The 19,886-nt window shown below is 51.5% G+C and overlaps 4 protein-coding genes across 4 annotated transcripts; 3 read left to right on the top strand and 1 right to left on the bottom strand.

The window, feature by feature from the left end:
• Positions 1 to 604: 604 nt before the first annotated feature.
• NUU61_004197 (polyketide synthase) lies at positions 605 to 10,693 on the bottom strand (the record flags this gene model as incomplete). Its single annotated transcript, XM_056654779.1, has 14 exons — positions 605 to 1,343; positions 1,438 to 1,911; positions 1,999 to 2,166; positions 2,514 to 3,160; positions 3,219 to 3,392; positions 3,450 to 4,265; positions 4,331 to 8,415; positions 8,464 to 8,570; positions 8,627 to 9,127; positions 9,182 to 9,412; positions 9,465 to 9,560; positions 9,619 to 9,644; positions 9,704 to 9,974; positions 10,032 to 10,693. Coding segments are annotated over 14 exons (8,997 nt in total), but the record flags the coding sequence as incomplete, so codon positions are not given.
• A 947-nt stretch (positions 10,694 to 11,640) lies between these two features.
• Positions 11,641 to 16,506, top strand: NUU61_004196 (Nonribosomal peptide synthetase; the record flags this gene model as incomplete). The annotated part of the gene is made up of 1 exon (XM_056654778.1): positions 11,641 to 16,506. One exon carries the CDS (start codon positions 11,641 to 11,643, stop codon positions 16,504 to 16,506), a length of 4,866 nt encoding a protein of 1,621 aa, XP_056512805.1.
• Positions 16,507 to 16,999: 493 nt separating this feature from the next.
• NUU61_004195 (oxidoreductase, short chain dehydrogenase/reductase family) lies at positions 17,000 to 17,920 on the top strand (the record flags this gene model as incomplete). The annotated part of the gene is made up of 4 exons (XM_056654777.1): positions 17,000 to 17,047; positions 17,101 to 17,396; positions 17,471 to 17,771; positions 17,831 to 17,920. The coding sequence occupies 4 exons, from the start codon at positions 17,000 to 17,002 to the stop codon at positions 17,918 to 17,920; spliced, it is 735 nt and encodes a 244-aa protein (XP_056512804.1).
• Positions 17,921 to 18,246: 326 nt separating this feature from the next.
• NUU61_004194 (putative endo-1,3(4)-beta-glucanase) lies at positions 18,247 to 19,425 on the top strand (the record flags this gene model as incomplete). The annotated part of the gene is made up of 1 exon (XM_056654776.1): positions 18,247 to 19,425. The coding sequence occupies one exon, from the start codon at positions 18,247 to 18,249 to the stop codon at positions 19,423 to 19,425; it is 1,179 nt and encodes a 392-aa protein (XP_056512803.1).
• Positions 19,426 to 19,886: the final 461 nt, after the last annotated feature.

Below are 19,886 nucleotides of genomic sequence, written 5' to 3'. Positions count from 1 at the left end.
TGCACATATGAGCATTTTCTGGGATTTCCTTTCAGCATTTATAGCGAGCTGTGCTTTTTGTATGTTGTTTTCTTGGTTGTTTTGGTTGATATATGGTTTCTGATTTTATCAATACCCCCTTGGCTGTTTGTTTTGGACTGGAGTTTTTATGTTTAGCTGTTTCTTTGCGATCAATTTCATCAACTGATTGGCGGCTCATGTCTCTTGTCCCGTCGATCGAGTGGAATTATCTAACCTGACTCTCCATACTCCAGCTACGGATCGTCTCGCCAGACTTGTCCGCTACTAGCCATGGTTCCTAGACCTGTTGAAGTATCACTGCCTCGGTTTGCCTTCGTCAGGCCCATAAGCCTCATGGACGAGCCATTAGACACTCCCGAGCGCAACGGTAGCTGCCAAACCATGCCTGCTGTCATGCAGCTGCTTCCCGGATCGACCAGTCATAAGTCAAGGAGCCAATTCCGTTAACCCTTTGCTAATTTGCAAGTGACTGACCAGCGCCAAAACTAGTAAATTGTTGGAATAATGTACATGTGAAATAGCCGTCGAGCCTAGCTGTTGGCGGTTCGATTTCCATCACACCAGCCCAAGCAAATAATCATTGTCATGATGTCGGCTCTGTCTCCGGAATCGGTTCGAACAGGTCCTGCTTCAGGACCTCCATGACCTTATTTTCATCGACGTTCTGCAAATAAACAGATTGATCAGGCGCTGTGTCATCGTTGTCTGGCCCTGTAGATTCCTGCGCAGCCTCGACGGTGTCTGCACTCGTTTCCTCCGGCCCAGCGGTGCGTAGATACTCTTCCTCCAACACAAACCGGGACGTATCTTTCTCGGCAAGTAAAGTTTGTGGAGACTCGGGGAGAACGTATATTGTTGGGAACTCAAGGACAGTGCGGTTGCGCAGGACAGCAACCACACTTTCTAAAGGCGGAAGAGGGACCAGAACGAGCTTTTTGGACATTGTTCGGGGACGATGGAGATAGAAGTAGTGGTCTCGGTGGGGTTTGATGGTTGAGTCGACAGGTTTTTCTTCTTCTGTAGCCAGTGCAGCTTCTGAGCCAGACGTCTGCGGTGGATTGGTCTCGGTGGGCTTCTCGGTTGTTGTGGATGGCGCAGGAGTATCGGGAACGGGTGTTTGTTTATGACTTTGGCTGACAGACTCGCTTTGTTCGGAGTCGACTTTCTCCTCCTTTTCCGGATCGGACGCTGACTTGCTCTGCCTCGGGGGTGGAAAAGCACGATCGTAGGCCTCGGCAACGGGGCAGGTTTCGAGGGTATTGCGCGGTGTTTTCACTCCGTCCGCGGAGATCCATTCCACAGTCCAGCTCAAACACTTGTGTCTTGTAACAAGATGTCAGCATCGAGTTGATCACCCCATAGCAAAGAAAACAAAGGTAAAAGAGACTGAGACGGCAAGAGAGGGAAGAAACGTACTTCGGATGCCACCGCGAATGATTCATCTTATTCCTCGACATCCCCCTAGGCGCACGCACAACACGCACCCCACCAGCCTCCGCACCCCGCAAGAACCCAGCCTCACCCTTGACAAGACCCTGATGCGGATGTTTCCTCTTGCGCCCAGCAACTACTGACGACCCTTGCACACCACTGTCCGCACCGGGGCTCGCACCCTCGCCCTCGGCCGTATCGAGGGTAGAGCCACGCGCAAGCTCAATCCCACGATTCTCCGAATCCCGATCCGCACGCTCGAGCGAGCGCTCAATCCCTGTAATGAAGTTGAAGTCGCGATCAAACGCCGACTCCGAGGCGAGCTCGTTGCGCCGCAGGTACGCGGCGGGATCGCGCACGCCCGAGCATTGCGACCAGAGTTTGTGGCGTCGTGTGCAGGGCAGGGAGCATGTCCGGGTTGAGCAGCGCGGGCAGCGGTATTTCGGGGGGTTGACGTGACTGTTGAAATTAGTTTTGGGCGTTAATTGTCGGTGTTTTGGGAAGTTTTGAGAGTGATATTTGGGGGATTCTGAGAATTGAACGTACCAGATTGTGCAGAGCTCGCTGAGCAATGGATCCCCGTTGTCCATTTTCCTTCCTTTTCTGGGGATTTCTTCCAAGCTCGTGACTTTGGAATAGCAGGATTGCAATGGCGGATTCGCAGCTCGGAAATTTGGATGCTTATCGATAACAGCCTGAGGCAGAGACCCATAACTACAATGGTATCATGTGACCTGATCGAGCCCTTCCTAATGGATTGATGAATCTTCTTTCTACGATGTTTTATTAGTCAAATACTGTGGCTCATATTGGCCGCTGAATTTAGGCAGAACCATTGGGCAATAATGTGTAGCATTTTCAGTGGCAGGTTGAGTAGTATTTTTAGTAGTCTTTGTCTAGAAACTGGTTAAGGAGGTCCTTGGCCCTGCCTTCTCTAGATCGAGAAATTGGTTTTTGTCATATTTTCGAAGACTTTGTAGAGTCATCAAATTTGTTCAAACAATCTTAACTCATAGAGCGCATTATCTCAAGAAGACTAAATATCTGCTATACACACTCACCGAGTCGCAGGTTTCATGTCCCTCTGGGACAGTATATGCGTTGCCAGAGCTCGGAGGTTATCGGCACTGACAATCTTGTTCAAAGATAGCTCAACACCTGTCTCTCTGCGAATCCAGTTCCGCAGCTCCACAGATACTAGAGAATCCAGACTATACGTAGACAGCGGCGCATCCGGCTCCACCTCATCGCGGTCTATCATCGTGATCGACGAAACCTTGGTAATCAAAGCGTCCAAAAGGCTCAAGAGAGGATCCCCGCCACTAGAGTATCTCCATCCAGTCGAACGTGCATCGCGGCCTTGCCCAGCCCCATTGGTTTTGAGGTTCCGGTTCTCTGCATTGATGCGATGCACGAGCGACCGCGGGTGGAAGCATTGCCAAGGCAAAAGGGATCTGTCGTCACCCGAGTCGAAGCTAAATGAGAAGGATTTGCCGTCGCGGTTGAGTCCCGATGTGGGTCCAACAATGGCGCCTTTGACAAGGGTGCGCAGATGCGGTGCGGTGATTGTGGCACCCAGCGAGTTTTTCAACTTTTCTGTCAAGTCGTGTTCGGCTACATAGCCGACGTCGAGAACCACTGGCAATGCAATTGAAACTGCAGGCAGTCCGAGGTCGTGTCGATATTTGGTGAAGGCGTCGAAGAAGTTCTTGAAGGTGATTAGCTTTGGAGCACATAGGAGGTATATAGTTGCAGTAAGTACTCACTGCTGTGCCAGCATAGATTGACTGTCCAACATTGCCAACGGCTCCAAGGAAGGAGGACAGAGAGACAAAGAAGTCAAGGTCCGGCAATAATTCGTGCAAGTTCCATGCGCCCCGAACTCGGGGTGTAGTGATATCTTGCCAATGCTCATGTGTCGCATTTACCAAGAAGGTATCCTGGAAGGAGGTGAGCTTCGTTGGTATTTGCTATCCGTAAGAAGCAAAAAGACTTACGCGGAGATAAAGGGCACCATGTACGACACCTTTAACCGGTGGAAGGTCCCGAATCGATTGTACAGCATTGAGGAGGTCTTCGTGTGAGCCAACATCGCACGCAATGGCTCTCATGCAAACATCGGTGCCCTCATATTCCTGCAGAACCTTCTGAACTTCCGGACGAGAGGAACCGCTTCGACCAAGCAACACAACATTTAGTGCTCCATTCTCGACCATCCAGGGTCCCAGAGAAAGGCCAATGCCACCAGTACCACCGGTAATCACGTAAGTTGCATCCGGACGCAGTAGCTGGCCAGACGGTATCCCCGGCGGCGGTGGGCATTCGGCCAAAACATACTCGTCAGGGTCCATGGTGACAACAATTTTGCCCACATTCTGACCAGACTGGAGCTTGCGAAGACCGGTTGCAATCTGAGAGACAGGCAATATTGTGACCGGACGAATGGGTACAATGACCTGGCGTCGCATCAGATCAACAACATCCGACAAACACTCTCTCATCTCTTCTGGTCGTTTTTCAAAATATGCACGTAGGTCGACGCCGGTGAAAGCCACGTTGCGGTCAAAGGGTCTCATTCCCAAGTGGCTGTTATTAAGAAGATCTCGTTTACCGATCTCCACGAATCGGCCGAATTCTGCGATCAAACCCCAAGTCTCTTGCAGAAGGTTGCCTGCCAGAGAGTTCACAATCACATCAACTCCCTTTCCATCGGTAGCGCACAGAATGCCGTCTCGAAATTCCGGCGTGCGGCTGGAAAAGATGTGCTCCTTGGGAATGCTGAATGACTCTTGCAGAAACTCCCTTTTATCGGACTACCAGCAGTAGCGAAGATTTGAGCGCCGATATGCTGTGCGAGCACGATACATGCCTGACCGACAGCGCCGGATGCAGCATGGATGAGGACACTTTCCCCTTTTCTGAGTCGGGCGATGCGCAGCAGGGTCATGACAGCGGTAGAATACGCGACAGAAATGCTCGCAGCATCCGCCGTGCTGATATCATCCGGGATCTTGCAGATATCCAGAGAGTGCTTCCGGACAAAGGTTGAATAGCTACCCCCTCCTAGGGCACCAAAAAAGACACGATCTCCTGACTTCAAATCTGTGACACGAGAGCCTGTCCTGACAATGACGCCGGCACCCTCAAAGCCAGGAGGACCCCAGGGAATGGAGCCAAGAATAAGCAGCAAGTCACGGAAATTCATTCCTGCAGCCTCAACCCGAATGAGGACTTCCTCATCGCCTAGAGACTCCTCCAGGATCTTGGTTCTGCGGAAGTATATCGAGTCAGGGCTGCCCGCAGCAGAAACTGTCAACTCGAGAGCGGCATTATCTTTCCAAATATTTTGAATCTTTTGGAGAGGAACACCTGCTTCAGAGGCAAATACTTCCTTGGCTTCGATTAATGGTCTGAAGCGTGGGAGGTGGATCATGCCCTTGTCCCAGACGAAGTCCTGGTCCACACCGCGCGCGACCTCCGGATCCCGCAATCTTTCGGCGATCTTGGTAACTGCTGTCGCACCTTCAGACGTGCAAGGAGCGCTCTCTAGCAAAAGCATGTTTTTCGAGGTATCCTCGAGGCGCAACGTGCGCAGCATGCCTTTCATTGACTGCGCTTCTGGGGGGTGGTTCTCTGGAACAACCCACAGCAAGCCCGATGTTTCGAGCAAAATTGTTTTGAAAGCTTCAAAAGATTCTTCAGAGACATTACTTAACACGCTGTGGCGAGGTGAGTCAATGAATATGCAAAACGAATCATCCTCGACATCGATCTCGACAAAGGGCTTCACTGATGTGGAACAGCCCAAACGGTCAGCCACATGGTCTGCAACCATCTGGGCAAAGTTTTCTTCTTCACTGTCCATGAGTGGCCCGCAGATTGTTATTGGTGCTGTGCTGGGACCATCCTCCTGGATGCCAACCCGTGTTGTGCACATCACACTGAGCATGTGCTCCGAATCGTCGGGGTAGTCTCCAATTGCGGCATCTACTCCAGAAAACCCCCGATCAATGAGTAGACGGTGCCATACATCTTCTGACATGAGACACCCTTCCCCGTGAGAGCGATACTTATCTTCTGAAAGCCACCAACCAGGAAGTACCATGAAAGGCAGTCCAAGAGGTGGATGGCAAACGGCCTCTAGCGCCAAAAGCTTGCCATTGGGTTTCATCAAGGACCGCACATGGTCGATCGTGGAGGCCATATTGGGAGTCGCATGCAGAACATTTGAAGCAATGACCAGATCATAGTCCTCGATGGCAAAGCCTTGTTGTACAGGATCCTGGCTGATGTCAAGTTTTGTGAACGTAATGCGATCCGACCACTGGGCCAGCTTCTCGCGGGCGTTTTCAAAGAAACCAGGTGAGATGTCAGTGAATGTATAGCTAGAAAAGGCAGGCAATTTCTCTGTGCCGCGCGACAGCTCCTGCAACACCGTCAGGGTGGCACTGCCCGTGCCGGCCCCGATTTCCAGAATACGCAGGTCAGGGTTAACATCGGAGAGATGCCTGACGCATCTTGCCAGCACCTGACTGCACTGCGCATTAGCTATGTCTGCCTCATAGTGGCCGGACAGCATGTTGTCCTTGAGCATGATCTCCAGTGGTTGAACCTCGCTGCGCAGAATCGAAGAAAGCTGTTCACCCACAGCACAGAGCATTTTGCCCCGAGCACCACTGTTTGACACTTCAGCCAAGAGAGATAACGCCTCGTTGTCGGAAACATGCTCCTCTCGAAGAACCATCTTTTCAGCCCATTTGAAAAATCTAGAGAGATGAATCGGCCACTGCGATATGTCATCATTGGCAGTCTCTTTGAGTGCTCGCTCCACGTAGTAGACAGCGACGCGATTCATCTGGCGCCTAAACGGGGGCTGATGTGGATCAAACGGCTTGACTTCCAGGATTCTTGCTAGTTCATCGTTATCAATAAAATCTAAGCAAGGGATCAAGTCCCAATAGTAGCTGGCGGGCAGGTTCGAGGTTAGATTCCCATCGTCTAAAGACCCAATTATTCGAAAAGTGACGCACTCCCATTCGGCAACGGGCGTGAAGGAGTCGGAGGACTGGGTAAAGACGGCTACACTGATACGCAGTCTTCCAGCTTTGGTATCGTAGTCAAGGAGACGAGTGACAATGGTAAACCGCTGCGCCGCACACGTCGGTATGTTGTTGGAGATTCGAAGCCGACTGACATAGTTCGGCACCAGCGCGCTCTTCCCTGCAACTTCCTGAAGAGGCCCGGGGCCCTGGAGAAAGCTGTCAAGTGTTGGTGGGTCGACAGATGCTAGAGACCCGTACCGGCTCGGCATCGATAGATCAAGGTCTCGCAACTCGCTTTCCATCACAGTGCAGCCAGGCCCCTCCCAGATTTTGACCATGGTCTTGAAAGTGGGACCGTAACGCGTTCCACCACACTCTTGCGCAGCGTCATATTCGTGCTTAGGATCGCGCTCTATCATGTTCACATGTGCAGTGAATGGCAGAGATCCCTTGATGGTCGGGCTTTCCAGAGTCATTTCAGCCATTTCGGGCTCGATTATACCATGGCAATGCAAAGTCCACCCGTGTTCCTCAGACCAAGTCAGAATCTCGAAGAACCAAGCCGTGGATGAAAAGTTCTCGGTTCCCGTCACCGCGGGCCTGAGCTTTGTTGTGATATCCACCCGCTCGTCCTCTTCAATCCCCAGGCTTCGCTTGGCGTGGAACTCCCACACAAGAATACTGGAAGGCTTTGTAGGACTGACTCTCCTCACGGCTTCTATAGCCATTGAGAGGTAGCCTGTCATCGGGAACATGGCAGTTCCAGATACATGATGATCTCGGATCCATGGCATTTCATCCAAGGTGAATACCTGTCTGAATGCGTGTTCGCCGCCCTCCGTATAGGGACTCTTCCATCCAATGAGACTATCGTAGGGCTGACCAGGATGAATCTTTTGCTGAGCAATGCGCGATTTGAACGTATAACGCGAGGACTTGTCCCAAGTGTATGGCGGAAGATCAGTCAAAACATGTGCGTTGTGTTGGTTCGTCTGATTGATTGCTGCAAATTGAATTGAAGACCCCAGTGTGAATAGACTTCCCGCAAGAGTGAGAAGTGTTTCCTCGCTGCTTGTTCCGCGCATCAAGGATGGGAGATACGTGATCTGTGTCTGACGCTGGTCGGTTCGTTCACGGAGCTCTTCAAGTGTCTGCTTGATTGGGTTCTTGAGAGCACCATGCGGTCCAACTTCCACAATGACATTTGGCAACTTGATGGCCTGCTGGCCTGTAGGTGCCTTCTCATTCTGAGATAAAAAGACATTCTCAATAGCATCCACAAACCTAACAGGCTGGAGGAGGTTTATGACCCAGTATGATGCATCCAAACCTCCTGTGTTGACGATGCTGCCGGTGACAGAAGACACAAACCTTGCATGATAGTCTTCCGACCCAACATTGCAGAAAGGCTTGATCGAATTCAGGTAAGAAGCGGCAATCTCCTCCATGTGTCGCGAATGATATGCCACTCCAACCTTAAGTCTGCGAGCGAATAGGCCTTGGCCCTCGGCAATCCGCTGTATATTTTCAATTGCCGGCTCATCACCGGAAACAGTTACGCTTGAAGGGCTATTTATAGCGGCCACTGTCGCGTATCCATTCGTGTTCTGTTCGAGAAGGGTCGATGCCGCCTCGCAGCTGATACCAAGGGCTAGCATTGTTCCCTTTTGACTGTTTTTCTGAACCAATTGAGCCGCTGCTTGACCTCGAAAGAATGCAATCGCTATTGCCGCTTTGAAGGAGATCAAGCCAGCGGCGAATGCAGCGGCTATCTCTCCACTCGAGTGTCCGAACACCGTAGCAGGTATGACACCCCAAGACCGGAGCAAGACCACCAGGGCCAGCTGGACAGCGGTACATGCAGGCTGGCTGAGCTCAGCATCATTGATACTCGATTCGGGATCCGGTCTACCAAGCTCCTCTGCCATGTGTTAATTGGTGGGATTCCACAAGGTCGGAAGCCGGGTACCTTTTAAGGACCAAGGTGCGCCCATTTCTCGCAGATGCAATTCGGCCTGGTCAATGGCGGCAGCGAATTCCCGATAACGTTCTAGCCCGGAGGCCATCTGAGCGTGCCTTTTGTAGGTCAGCCAACTCAGCCTAATTGAAGAAGCGTCACGTAGGCGACTTACTGAGCTCCTTGGCCAGTAAATGCAAAGGCAATGATGCGCTCTTTGACCTTGTGGACTTTGCTAGTGAGCAGTTTGGATTTCAGAGTGTCCATCGAATCTGCCACTGCTGTGACTCTGTAGGGGTGGTGTGTGCGCCGCTGCCCCAGTGTGAAACTGAGATCCCTTGCAATACCATCATAATCAGGCAAATCTTCGAGATACTCTCTAAAGGAATCTATGTATGACATGAGGCTGCCCTCAGACTTGGCTGAGAGGACAAACAGCTGCCGCCCCGAGTCATGGTCAAGGGCACCATGCACAAGCCCATTACTTGCTGGGGTGTCACTGAGGTCTGTACAATTGGCTTGGAAACCATTCACTTGAACGCCATTAGTACATTTGACACCGTTGGCTTTTGCGGTTGCATTTGCATGGCCATTCGACAAGTGCGAGGCAGTAGGGGCTTCTTCAAGAATAACAACAGCGTTGCTGCCACCAAATCCTTGGGATTCTGAGTTAGACCTGTGTCTCGCTTTAATTTTAAAGCAAGTACCCACCGAAATTCGTTACACACACCCGCTTGGGCGCGTTTGCGGGCCAGGGAATTGCCGTTCGTGCCACCTGGGCTGCATGTCAATCCCTCGCTTGTTTATTCCGTTTCCCAAAGGAAGGCAAACCTCGAGCTTTTCTCTTCCGTCAATATTCGGATTCATCTTCTCGAAATTTGCCTGCGGTAAGACGCGTCCATGCTGGATCATGAGTATTGCCTTGACCACACCGAGGATTCCACTGGCGCCTTCCAAATGCCTATGGTTCTATATCAGCCCATAGTTGTCAAGAACAGCTCACAAAAACCTACCCAAAGTTGGACTTGAGCGATCCAATATACAATGGATCTAACGGCGTTCGTTTGCTCCCGAGAACTGTCGCAAAGGACCCAGCCTCGATTGGGTCACTGTTCGATGTCAGTTTCAGCATCGGCGACACAACACAAACACAGCAGCACCACATACCCAGCCTTTGTGCCAGTTCCATGACCCTAGCGTTTGAGTGAGCAAATACAAGATACTTCGGTGCAAAAAGATGAGGAAATCATACCTCAACAACAGGTGTGTCAGAAGGATCCAGACCAATCTCTTCATGCACCTTACGAAGCAACCTCTCTTGAGTAGATCGCCTTGGCATTGTAATTCCTTCTGAACGACCAGCATGGTTGCAGGCAGAATTACGAATCACGGCCTGAACTGGGTCCCCATCCTTAATCGCCTCGTCTAGGGGCTTCAAAATCAGGCAAGCACCACCTTCGCCTCGACCAAACCCCGAGGCCTTCACATCATAAGAGAAACTCTTTCCTTCCGGAGACAGAGCTCTAGTTGTGAGTCATCAGCGGGGTCGTTCGAGGATTGGACTGGGGTGTTCACTGTACCCCATGTTGTCAAGCAAAGACCATTGGCCTGCGCCCAGAAGTAGCGACGATGACCCAACAAACGCGGCCTTGCATTCACCGGCTCGAAGGCTTTGGCACGCTATGTGGATGGCATAAGAACTGCTTGCGCATGCAGCATCGAGCGAGATACTGGGCCCACATAGATCAAAGAAATAGGACAGGCGATTGGCGAACATGCAGGGGGCAGTCCCAGTGGCAGTCCATGTGGTCGTGGAAGGAAGATCCTCAGACCCCTGCTGTCCATATTCGGGGGATCCCATGGCTGCAAAGACACCAATGTTGGCGCCAGCGAGATCCAAAAGACTCAATCCAGCGTTTTCGGCCGCCTCCAGGGCACATTCAAGCATCATACGGTGATGTGGATCCACCGCACGAGCCTCCTCGGGGCGTAAATTGAAGAAGGGCGCATCAAAGGCGAAAACATCGTCCGGTAAGAAATGGCCTCCCTTAGACATGACGCAACCGGCTTTGTCGCCGTTCGGGTGGTAATATGCATCTTGGTCGAAGCGGTCGGCAGGGACCTTCGACCAGGCGGACTTTGCATCAGCAAGGAATTCCCAGAGGCCTTTGCGTCCCACGCCTGGGGCACGGTACGAAAGGCCGACGATGGCAATCGGGGCGTCTTTCATGCTTTCTTCCACACCTGCAATATGGTAGTTTGAAGCTCGGTTTGACAAAAAACTGGATCAGATCACACCCGGGCCACTGCATCATCTTATAGACGATGGAGATCTCAAAATACCGTACACAAGGATCAAGGATAGTCTCCGGATCCTTGTCCCACTCCTCGTGCCAAACCCCCTCATGCTGGCTTGGAATGAACGATTGCTGACGTGGATGGATGCAACTCCATTGCCCTGGAGTGTTTCATTGACGGCAATGTCAAGCCATGCCAGTACATATGACCGAAGAGATCGAGTCATTTTCGAGTCATGCAGGGGCCCTGAGAAGGAAGAGAGGGCTTTGTGGGGGCGGGTCCGGGGTATGTCAACTCCACTTTCTCTCCAATCCCCTTGTCTTCTATCTTGCTTTTACTGTCATTTTACTGTACTCTCGGTCAAGATTCTTTTATGACTTCAGGATGCTTTTTAGTTTCTTATCTCATTGAAACTCCCCAGACCCTGTGGGTGGAGGAAGGCCCCGTTTCGCGTGGCCGCAGACCCAGTACTACAGACGGGGATGTTAGTCCTTCGTCACAAAAGGAATCCTCGGTCAGGAACATTTGGCAGTTATTGGCCAAGAGTTACACCACAGCCTTGACCGGGCAACTCGAGTCACACTGCATCACTGCATCATGCATGGCTGACAGGTTCCACCGCGTTTGGCACATCTCGGGGATGTGCATCACCGAAGGCATGGGGCCAAAAGCAATGCCTGAAGGAACGTTCCCGGCTTGTGCAGAGATTTGTGATAGGGTCGATGGGAAGGCTGAGACGATGCTGACGTTCCTTTCCAACTCATGGTCAAGCTTGGCCTCGCAGGAATGTGCCAATCCATCTATGCACATCTTTCTGTCGACGACCTTTTCCTGACACCCCGCATCGGAAGCTAATCTATCCATTCTCACGGCACAAGAATAACAGTCAAAATGGAACCAATTACAGTGATGTCCCGAGATGAAGTGGATGAGAAGACGTTGTCGGAGATTGCAGACACCTGTGATGTCTCCGTGGATCAGATCGAGGACATATATTCATGTACGCCTCTCCAGATTAGCACCATTGCCGAATCTGCGATCCACACCGGCGCCAGTGTGTTCCGATTTTTCTTCACGCTTGCGCCATCTGTTGACGTTGATCGATTCTGCGCTGCACTTGCCCGGGTATCCTCTCTCAACGCTATCCTCCGCACTCGACTGGTTGACTGCCGTTTTGGGCTTCTACAGGTTGTCAGTCGAGAGGAACATTGCACAGAGCGCTACTCAGGCGATATTGGAGAATATATTCATCAAGAGAAAGAGTCTTCCTTGGAACTCGGAAGGCCACTCTTTCGTTCTGCAATAATCGACCGGAAGTTGGTGTTGACCATGCACCACGCAGTTATGGATCACGCCTCCCTCACGCCTTTGTTTCGAGATACCTTTTGTGCTTACCATGGCTATGACCCCATGAGACGTGAAACTTTTAAAGAATTTGTGGCACACTGTCTCAGCATCGATGAGTCTGTGGCGAAGTCTTTCTGGGCATCTCGGTTTAAAGGTGCTTCGGCTGTGTTTCCAGCAGTCTTTCCAGGACATGTCCCCCATGCAACAAACAGGATGACACGAAAAGTCATTCTGAGTGGTATTGGCACCGAGGTCCCACTGACCCATGTGCCGTCGTTGATCGAATCAGCGTGGGCCTTGACAGCTGCAGCATATACAGACAGCAAAAGCGTTGCATTTGGGCTTATCCTCTCAGGTCGATCACCCGCTCTGAAAGGGTTGGAGACCACTTTGGGACCCACCATCGCCACGGCCTCCGTGCAGATCAGCTTGCAGCGCAATATGACTGTGGAGGGAATTCTTAAGGAGAGAAACACAGCGCTGCGAGAGCTCCAATTACATTCCGCATTACAATATGGCACCGCGCGAATCCGTACTGTCAGCGAGGCAGCCCGGACTGCGTCAAGCTTCCAAACCCTACTCAATATCCGTCCGCGATGGTATGACCCTAATGAGTCGACCGAGATCATGTATGACCACATGGATGAGCCTCATCCAGCTTTTGGCCTGTTCATCTCGTGCGATTTGCTGAGTGATGGCATCTTGATCGAGGCTAAATCCGATCCGGCTATCGTCTGTGAGCGCCAGCTGCGGCGGATTCTGTATCAGTTTGAGCACACCCTACGGTCTCTCATAGCAGCCCCGCCTCAAACAAAGATAGAGAAACTGTTGCTTTTCAACCCAGACGACCGTTCGGAGATCCTCGAGTGGAACATCAATCTGGCCCCATCGGTAGAGAAGTGTCTTCATGAGCTTTTCAGTGCTCAAGCTCGGGAGCAACCTGACGCCCCAGCGGTTGAAGCTGGTGATGGAACCGTTAGCTATTGCAAACTGGACGCACTATCAAATCGACTAGCTCACGAGCTGCGACGAAGGGGCGTCACAGCTGAATGTCCTGTGGCTTTTATCTTTGAGAAGTCGCTTTGGACGGTCGTTGCTGTACTTGCCATCATGAAAGCAGGCGGTGCATGTGTCCCTATCGAGAGGTCTGATCCACGCGCCCGCAAAGAAACTATTATCTCAAGCACAAATGCAAAGACCATCTTAACCTCGTCCGCGGAGCATGCCAATACGGTTGGTCTTGCGCCTAGTGTCATTTGTGTTAGCGCAGAGTCCGTCTCCAAGCTTCCAGACGTGACCACTCCTCTTGATAATGAGTCAAGCAATCCAGAAAGCCTTGCCTACATTATGTTTACCAGTGGGAGTACTGGTGTTCCCAAAGGTGTTATGCTAGAGCATCGCTGCTTGGTTTCGTCTCTTACTTCCCTCGCTCAACGGTTTGACTGGCGGCCAGGCAGTCGAATACTCCAATTTGCCGCTCATGTCTGGGATATCAGCATGGGTGAAACTTATGGGGCCCTTTTATTTGGTGGCTGCCTTTGCATACCATCAGAGGAGGCACGCGAGTCGAATCTCGCCCATTTCATCGAGTCCAGCAAAGTCAACTGGGCATGGCTGACACCTACGGTTCTTCGTACCTTGTCGCCAGATGATGTACCTAGCCTGGAGTCGCTTCTTTCAATCGGTGAACCAATCAGCGCCGGTGCTGCGAAAACTTGGGGTAGATCACTTCGCCTTCACAACGGTTGGGGCCCATGCGAAGCCTCCATTCTCAGCACTGTCGCAGAGCTCAAGCCAGACTGTCGCTATCCTGAAAGCATCGGTACCCCCGTGGGCTGTGCCATCTGGATTGTAAATTCTGGAAAGGCTAATGAGCTTGCACCAATTGGCGCCGTCGGAGAGGTTCTGGTTGAAGGCCCGGGTGTTGCTCGGGGCTATCTGAATGATAAGGTCAAAACGGCGGCTTCTTTCATTACGTCACCTTCCTGGGCTCCTTCTCGCAAGACACCCACTCGCTTTTACCGCACTGGAGACCTCGCCAAGTATAACCCTGACGGGAGTATCTGCTTCATTGGCAGACAGGACAACCAGGTCAAAATACGGGGTCAGAGGTTCGAGCTAGGGGAGCTCGAGGGTGTTCTCGCTAGCTGCAGCGAAGTGCGAGATGTTTTCGCTACAACGAAGATTGCCGCAGGTCGAACTGAGCTTGTCGCTGTCATCTGCTCAGCTGATCTTCAGCTGCCGAGAGGAAGGGCCCTGAAGGGAATATCAGCCGAGCTCAGTGCTCCACACCTCTTCGCCGTCCGCGATTATGCGCGAGCAAGACTTCCCTCATACATGGTCCCGACTATCTGGCTGGCCGTTGAACAGATGCCCCTAACAACATCTGCAAAGTTGGACCGAACATCCATCAGTAACTGGCTCAAAACAAAAGATCTTTCATCTGCCAAAGCTGCTCTGGGCTCGCAGGCAGCTGCGAAATTGACAACTCCTGTCACCCGCGAAGAGAAGTTACTACAGTCCATTTGGTCTTCTATGCTGGTCATTCCAGAACAGGAGATTGGACGTGAAAGTTCCTTTGTCCAGCTCGGCGGAGACTCGATATTGGCTATGCAAGTATCCAGTCGTTGCCGTAAACATGGGCTTCGCACGACGACAGCGGCGTTGCTCAAGAGCGATTGTCTCGCTACAGTTGCCAGGCTATCATCTGCCGTAGAGACTGACTTGGATTTCGGAGCGTCTAGCAGGACAGGCTCCCAGAATAACCCGGAGAATGGCATCAACAATGCAGGTTTCGAGGCTTTGGATGCTTTAACCACTCGCCTCTCTCATCTTAGTCTGCCAGAAGCCCATCTGCGGCGCGAGAACATAGAGAGCGTCTGTTTTGCAACCGATTCTCAGGCCGTTATGCTAGCACTAGGTGAAGTAGGAGAAAAAGCATATTATATCGATTTTAGCCTCCAATTCACACCCGCACTTGACGCGTCAAGGCTTCGAAATGCCTGTGAGCAGGTTATCCAACACCACCCAATGCTGCGAACTGTCTTCTTCCAGCATGGTTCAGCACTTTATCAAGCTGTGACAAAGGACCTGCCTGCAGAAATGATAATTAATGAGAAAGGGAAATCAGCTCGGACTGTGGCCTTCCCTGGCAGTGCCAGTCTGGCTCGCTTTCACCTGTTTACCGATGACCAAACTTGCCATCGCCTCCGCCTTGAGCTTCATCATGCCCTGTACGACGCTATCTCTATAGGCTTGATATTCCAGGATCTCGATGTCGCATATACAGGCAATACTCTTTCACATGGCCCTTCTTTCCATTCGTGGATCCTGCATGTTGGATCTCTTGATCAGTCTGAGGCGCGACAATATTGGAAAGATTTACTACAAGGGGCCTCGATTCCAGATCTGATACCGCCCTTAGAAAGCCCAATACGTGGCCATCCGCTCAAAGAGGAGGTACGAATCCGAGTCCCACTCCGCAACCTGCACACACAATTTGGAACGCCATCAAGCGTGCTGAAAGCAGCATGGTCTCTTTTACTATCTGGTGCTCTTGGGACGAACGATGTTGTGTTTGGCGAGGTTAGCGCCAATCGCTATTTGCCATTTGCGGAAATCGAGCGAGTATCAGGACCTTGTGTGAACACTCTTCCAGTCAGGGCACGCCTTGGCCAGCAGATGACATTGTGTTCGTTGATCACGCAAATTCAAGATCAGTCAATTGCAGGTCTTCCATATCACCATCTTGGTTTCCGCTCTCTCATTAAAGACTGCACCACCTGGCCTCCCTGGATGCGGTTCAGCTCTGCCCTCGTCTATCAAAACCATGGATCATTCGATTCCTCTCTCGAAATTGGGGGCTCATGTTGTGAACTCTCGAGCGAAGGCACACTTGGAGAAGCCGCCGATATCTTCGCTATAGCAACTCCGATTGCAGAAAGTCTGCAGATCGAGCTGCGCTATTCCTCAAACATACTCCCCTCGATGCAAATAAATTGGATATCCCAGTCTTTGGCCATGATTCTTGAAGGAATGCCTTCTAATATGAATCAGAGTCTGGGTCACGTTCAGAATTCTCTGCAGGACACCCTCGGCTCCTATGTGATGCCTCTGGTGTGTCCGGCTCCATCGTCAGATCTGGTCAACGGAAGTTCGCAGTCTCCATCAGCACGAGCAGAGGAACTTGTATCGCAGGCTTGGGGCGATGTGGGACTACTCTCCGCAGACAAAAGTCAGGATAGTTTGATGTTTTCGTGTGGGGCAGACGTTGTGACTGCGCTGTTGCTCTCCGAGTACTACCGTTCCTGTGGGCACGACATTAGCACTGACGAGGTGATTTGGCACCCGAGTCGCGCCATGCAGGCTCAATTGGTTGAATCAAAGTTTTTAAAGAGCAAGGTAGTGTAGTTTCATTAGTATACTTCCGCAATCACCTACTTTTTACATCCATTCTAGTCTATGGGTTGGCTTGGACTATTCCTGTTATATTCCATTTTCAATATCCAATTAGGGCAATCTTTTTAGAGTTTCTTAAGATGGTTTTGAACGCGTATTTTGAAATGCTTTTGAAGATATCACCCGATGTTGGATTCACAAGGGCTTCAATAACCAGAAATATTCATCCGCACACACTCTCTCTAATTAGGGTCCGTCTCTACAACCAAGGATGATTGCTCCTTGAATGTCCTGTTGATTACTCTATCATAAAATCCACTCTGGACCGAATGGAATTGTTGCGCCATCCAGATGATATCATCCATCCGTACGATGATCAATCCCCCGCCGCATTTCTAATCGTCGGCGCCAACAACAGCCCGACCCTCAGTATTTATACTGCACTGTCGCCGGAAGTTCACCGATTCATTTCCTTTCCCCAACAAATATTCATCAATAAATTGCGATGGCTCCCAAAGCACTCGCAGTTATTGCAGGCGTCGGTCCTGGCACGGTACGTTTCAACTACTCTTCTTCCATCACCAGAAACCTAACAACAACAAACAGGGTGCGTCCATCGCCCGGCGCTTTGCCAAATCTTACTCCGTGGCACTGTTGGCCCGCAACCCGACCAACTACGAGCCACTCGTGCAGGAGATCAACTCCAATGGCGGCCAGGCCGTCGGCATCAGTACTGATGTTTCCGATACCAATAGTGTCAACTCGGCCTTTGAGCAGATCGCCAAGCAGTATCCTGACACCAAATTAGCTGCCGCCATTTTCAATCCTGGCGGCGGGTTCGTCCGGAAGCCGTTCCTGGAACTAACGGAGGATGACTACACGACTGCACTCGCGTCGCAGGCGTATGTACCAATTCCAAACAGCCTATTCGCTTCCAAAATACCAGATACTAACGTGATGTACGCCGAGTATATAGTAAGGGTGGGTTTACCTTCGCCCAGCGCGCACTCCCTCTCCTTCTCAAGGCGCGAGAGTCCGCCCAGCACCCACCCACCCTAATCTTCACGGGAGCCACCGCGAGTCTGAAGGGTTCTGCCAATTTCGCCGCATTTGCGTCCGCCAAGTTCGCTCTGCGTGCCCTGGCTCAATCGCTGGCTCGTGAATTCGGGCCACAGGGCGTTCATGTGTCGCACGCGGTCATCGACGGGGTGATTGATATCCCCCGCACCAAGGGCTTTGTCTTTGAGCACGAAGACGCCAAGTTGAGTCCTGATGCGGTACGTTTTCTCTCAATATATACGCTCAATTTCCTTGTTTCAGAAGCTGATGATTCCAGATTGCGGATTCGTACTGGCATCTGCATACGCAGCCACGGACGACCTTTGCGTTTGAGCTGGATTTGAGGCCGTATGTTGAAAAATGGTAAACCTGAGCTCTTAAGGAATACTTCAGGGCTAGATATCATCGAATGAAATAACTGAATCAAACAACCCAGTCGCTCCCAAGTTGTTCTTTGGGAGAAGCCACCTTCCTCTTTTAGTAGTCTCGGGTCCTGTGTCGCTGAGTCAGCCCTCAACGTCATCGGCCTGGTTTCCACAGGAGCTGGTCTTCACCCTCGGACTTTGCGCACCACTCCAAATTACCTCCCCGCAAATACCCCTCCGTCGTGATGGTCCTTGATGATCCCTCGCCCCAGGCAGGCTCATATCCCGGCGACAATGCCTCGTCCAACCCCCCGCCAGCGACACCCCCATGATCGACAGATACATGTTGTTGAGGCTCAACCCGGAAACAGTTGTGAAGCCCGACGCCCTGACACTGTACACCGTATTCATGGGCCCATGGAACTGGAAGCAGGGAATGGCAAATAAATTGGCCTCGCGGATCGAGAGTTCGTACGCAATGGCGGCGCGCAACCTGACGCAAGAGGAGGTCGACGCGATCGTTACGCACTCGTCTCGGCACGTGTACCACCAAAGACTGGCCATTCCAGCGGCGTCAGTGGTTTTGACCGCCTACTGGGCCAACAACCTCCACAAAGCAGGGCACTGGTCGCCCGGCGACTCGCCACTGAAGCTCTTCGCTACGGCGCAAAACTGGGCTAGGAACGGCGGGGCTGGGTTCCGGGGCACAATTGCTTCGGCCCTGTTCAAGTCGATTTTCATCGCCTCCACCACTGTCTTTGGTGTGACCTTCTGGGCCACGTTCTCGCAGACAATGAACATCCTTTCCGATCCGCGCCTAAAGGATTTCAGGGAAGATTCGCGCGTGCAGAACCATGAGGAAGTGCGCAAGCGCAAGGAGCAGGCTGAATCTCAGCGCATGCGTGCTAAACGCGCTGGCGGAAAGACCCTAGACTCCCGGATTCTGCTGGCGCTGGAGGGTGTCGATTACTCTTTGGGTGACGCCAGTTTTTCCACGAGTCCCGAGTCTGACAGGGACCCCTACTATAGCCCCGCATCCCCAGAGCCCGTCTCAGACACCAACTCGGACTACACTACCTCGCGAAAGCCCACACAATCCACCTCTCCTGAAGTCCCCCGAAAACGACCTACATACGGCAGCCAGAAAACAACACGAGAGACAGGCAACGAGCCGAGCTCGAACACGGATTTCTTTGGCAACGATGACGACGCCAGCCCCACGGCCCCGGAGTACCGCCACACCAATATTGATGGCACTCCTGCTGGTAGCGCCTGGGAGCGAGTCCGCCGACAGGGCACCGCATCGACGTCCCAGCCTCGTCAGTCTTTCCCGCGATCGACAACATCCGAGTCCAGGGACTCTGCGTCACCAACAGACCAGGGTTCATACGAATATACCAGAAATCGTGAAAAGGAGCAGGCGCAAGCAGAATTTGATAAGATGATTGAGTCGGAGAGGAACGTCCCCAGTGACAGCCCGCCGCGTCGTCAAGGATGGTGGTCTTAGCTTCTACTCTTTTCTCTCTTGATATACCTCTTTGTACAACTACATATTCCAAACCATCTGAACATTGAAGCCTTCCCCTATTTACTTGTGTTTTTTTTTTTTTTTTTTTTTTTTTCACTTTTTGCATAGCATATTGATGACTCCAGACACCCTATGTTATTAGCCCTCGCAGGCATATATGTTTAAGACGTCAATCAAGAATCAAACAACAAAACCATAACCGGAGTCAAAGCTAAAGTCACGCCTTGAAAAGGGGAGATGATAGAAAAGAACACCGGTCTGGGAGGCTAGATACAAGTCGCTTCAAAGATGAATGAATGGGAGATAATCAAGAAAAGGAAGAAACATCAACGAGATCCAAAGAGAGATGGGGAAACAAGAGAGGGTATATTACCCTAAATAGGGCGAGGGCAAAACAGAAAAAAAGGATTGCATCATGCGAGTATATAACACAAACCATA

Source organism: Penicillium alfredii (genome assembly GCF_028826965.1).
Source record: "Penicillium alfredii strain IBT 34128 chromosome Unknown utg000005l_segment0_segment0, whole genome shotgun sequence".
In the NCBI taxonomy this organism is placed as follows: domain Eukaryota; kingdom Fungi; phylum Ascomycota; class Eurotiomycetes; order Eurotiales; family Aspergillaceae; genus Penicillium; species Penicillium alfredii.
The sequence above is the reverse complement of the archived record's forward strand: the minus strand, read 5'-3'. Positions and strand labels throughout refer to the sequence as shown.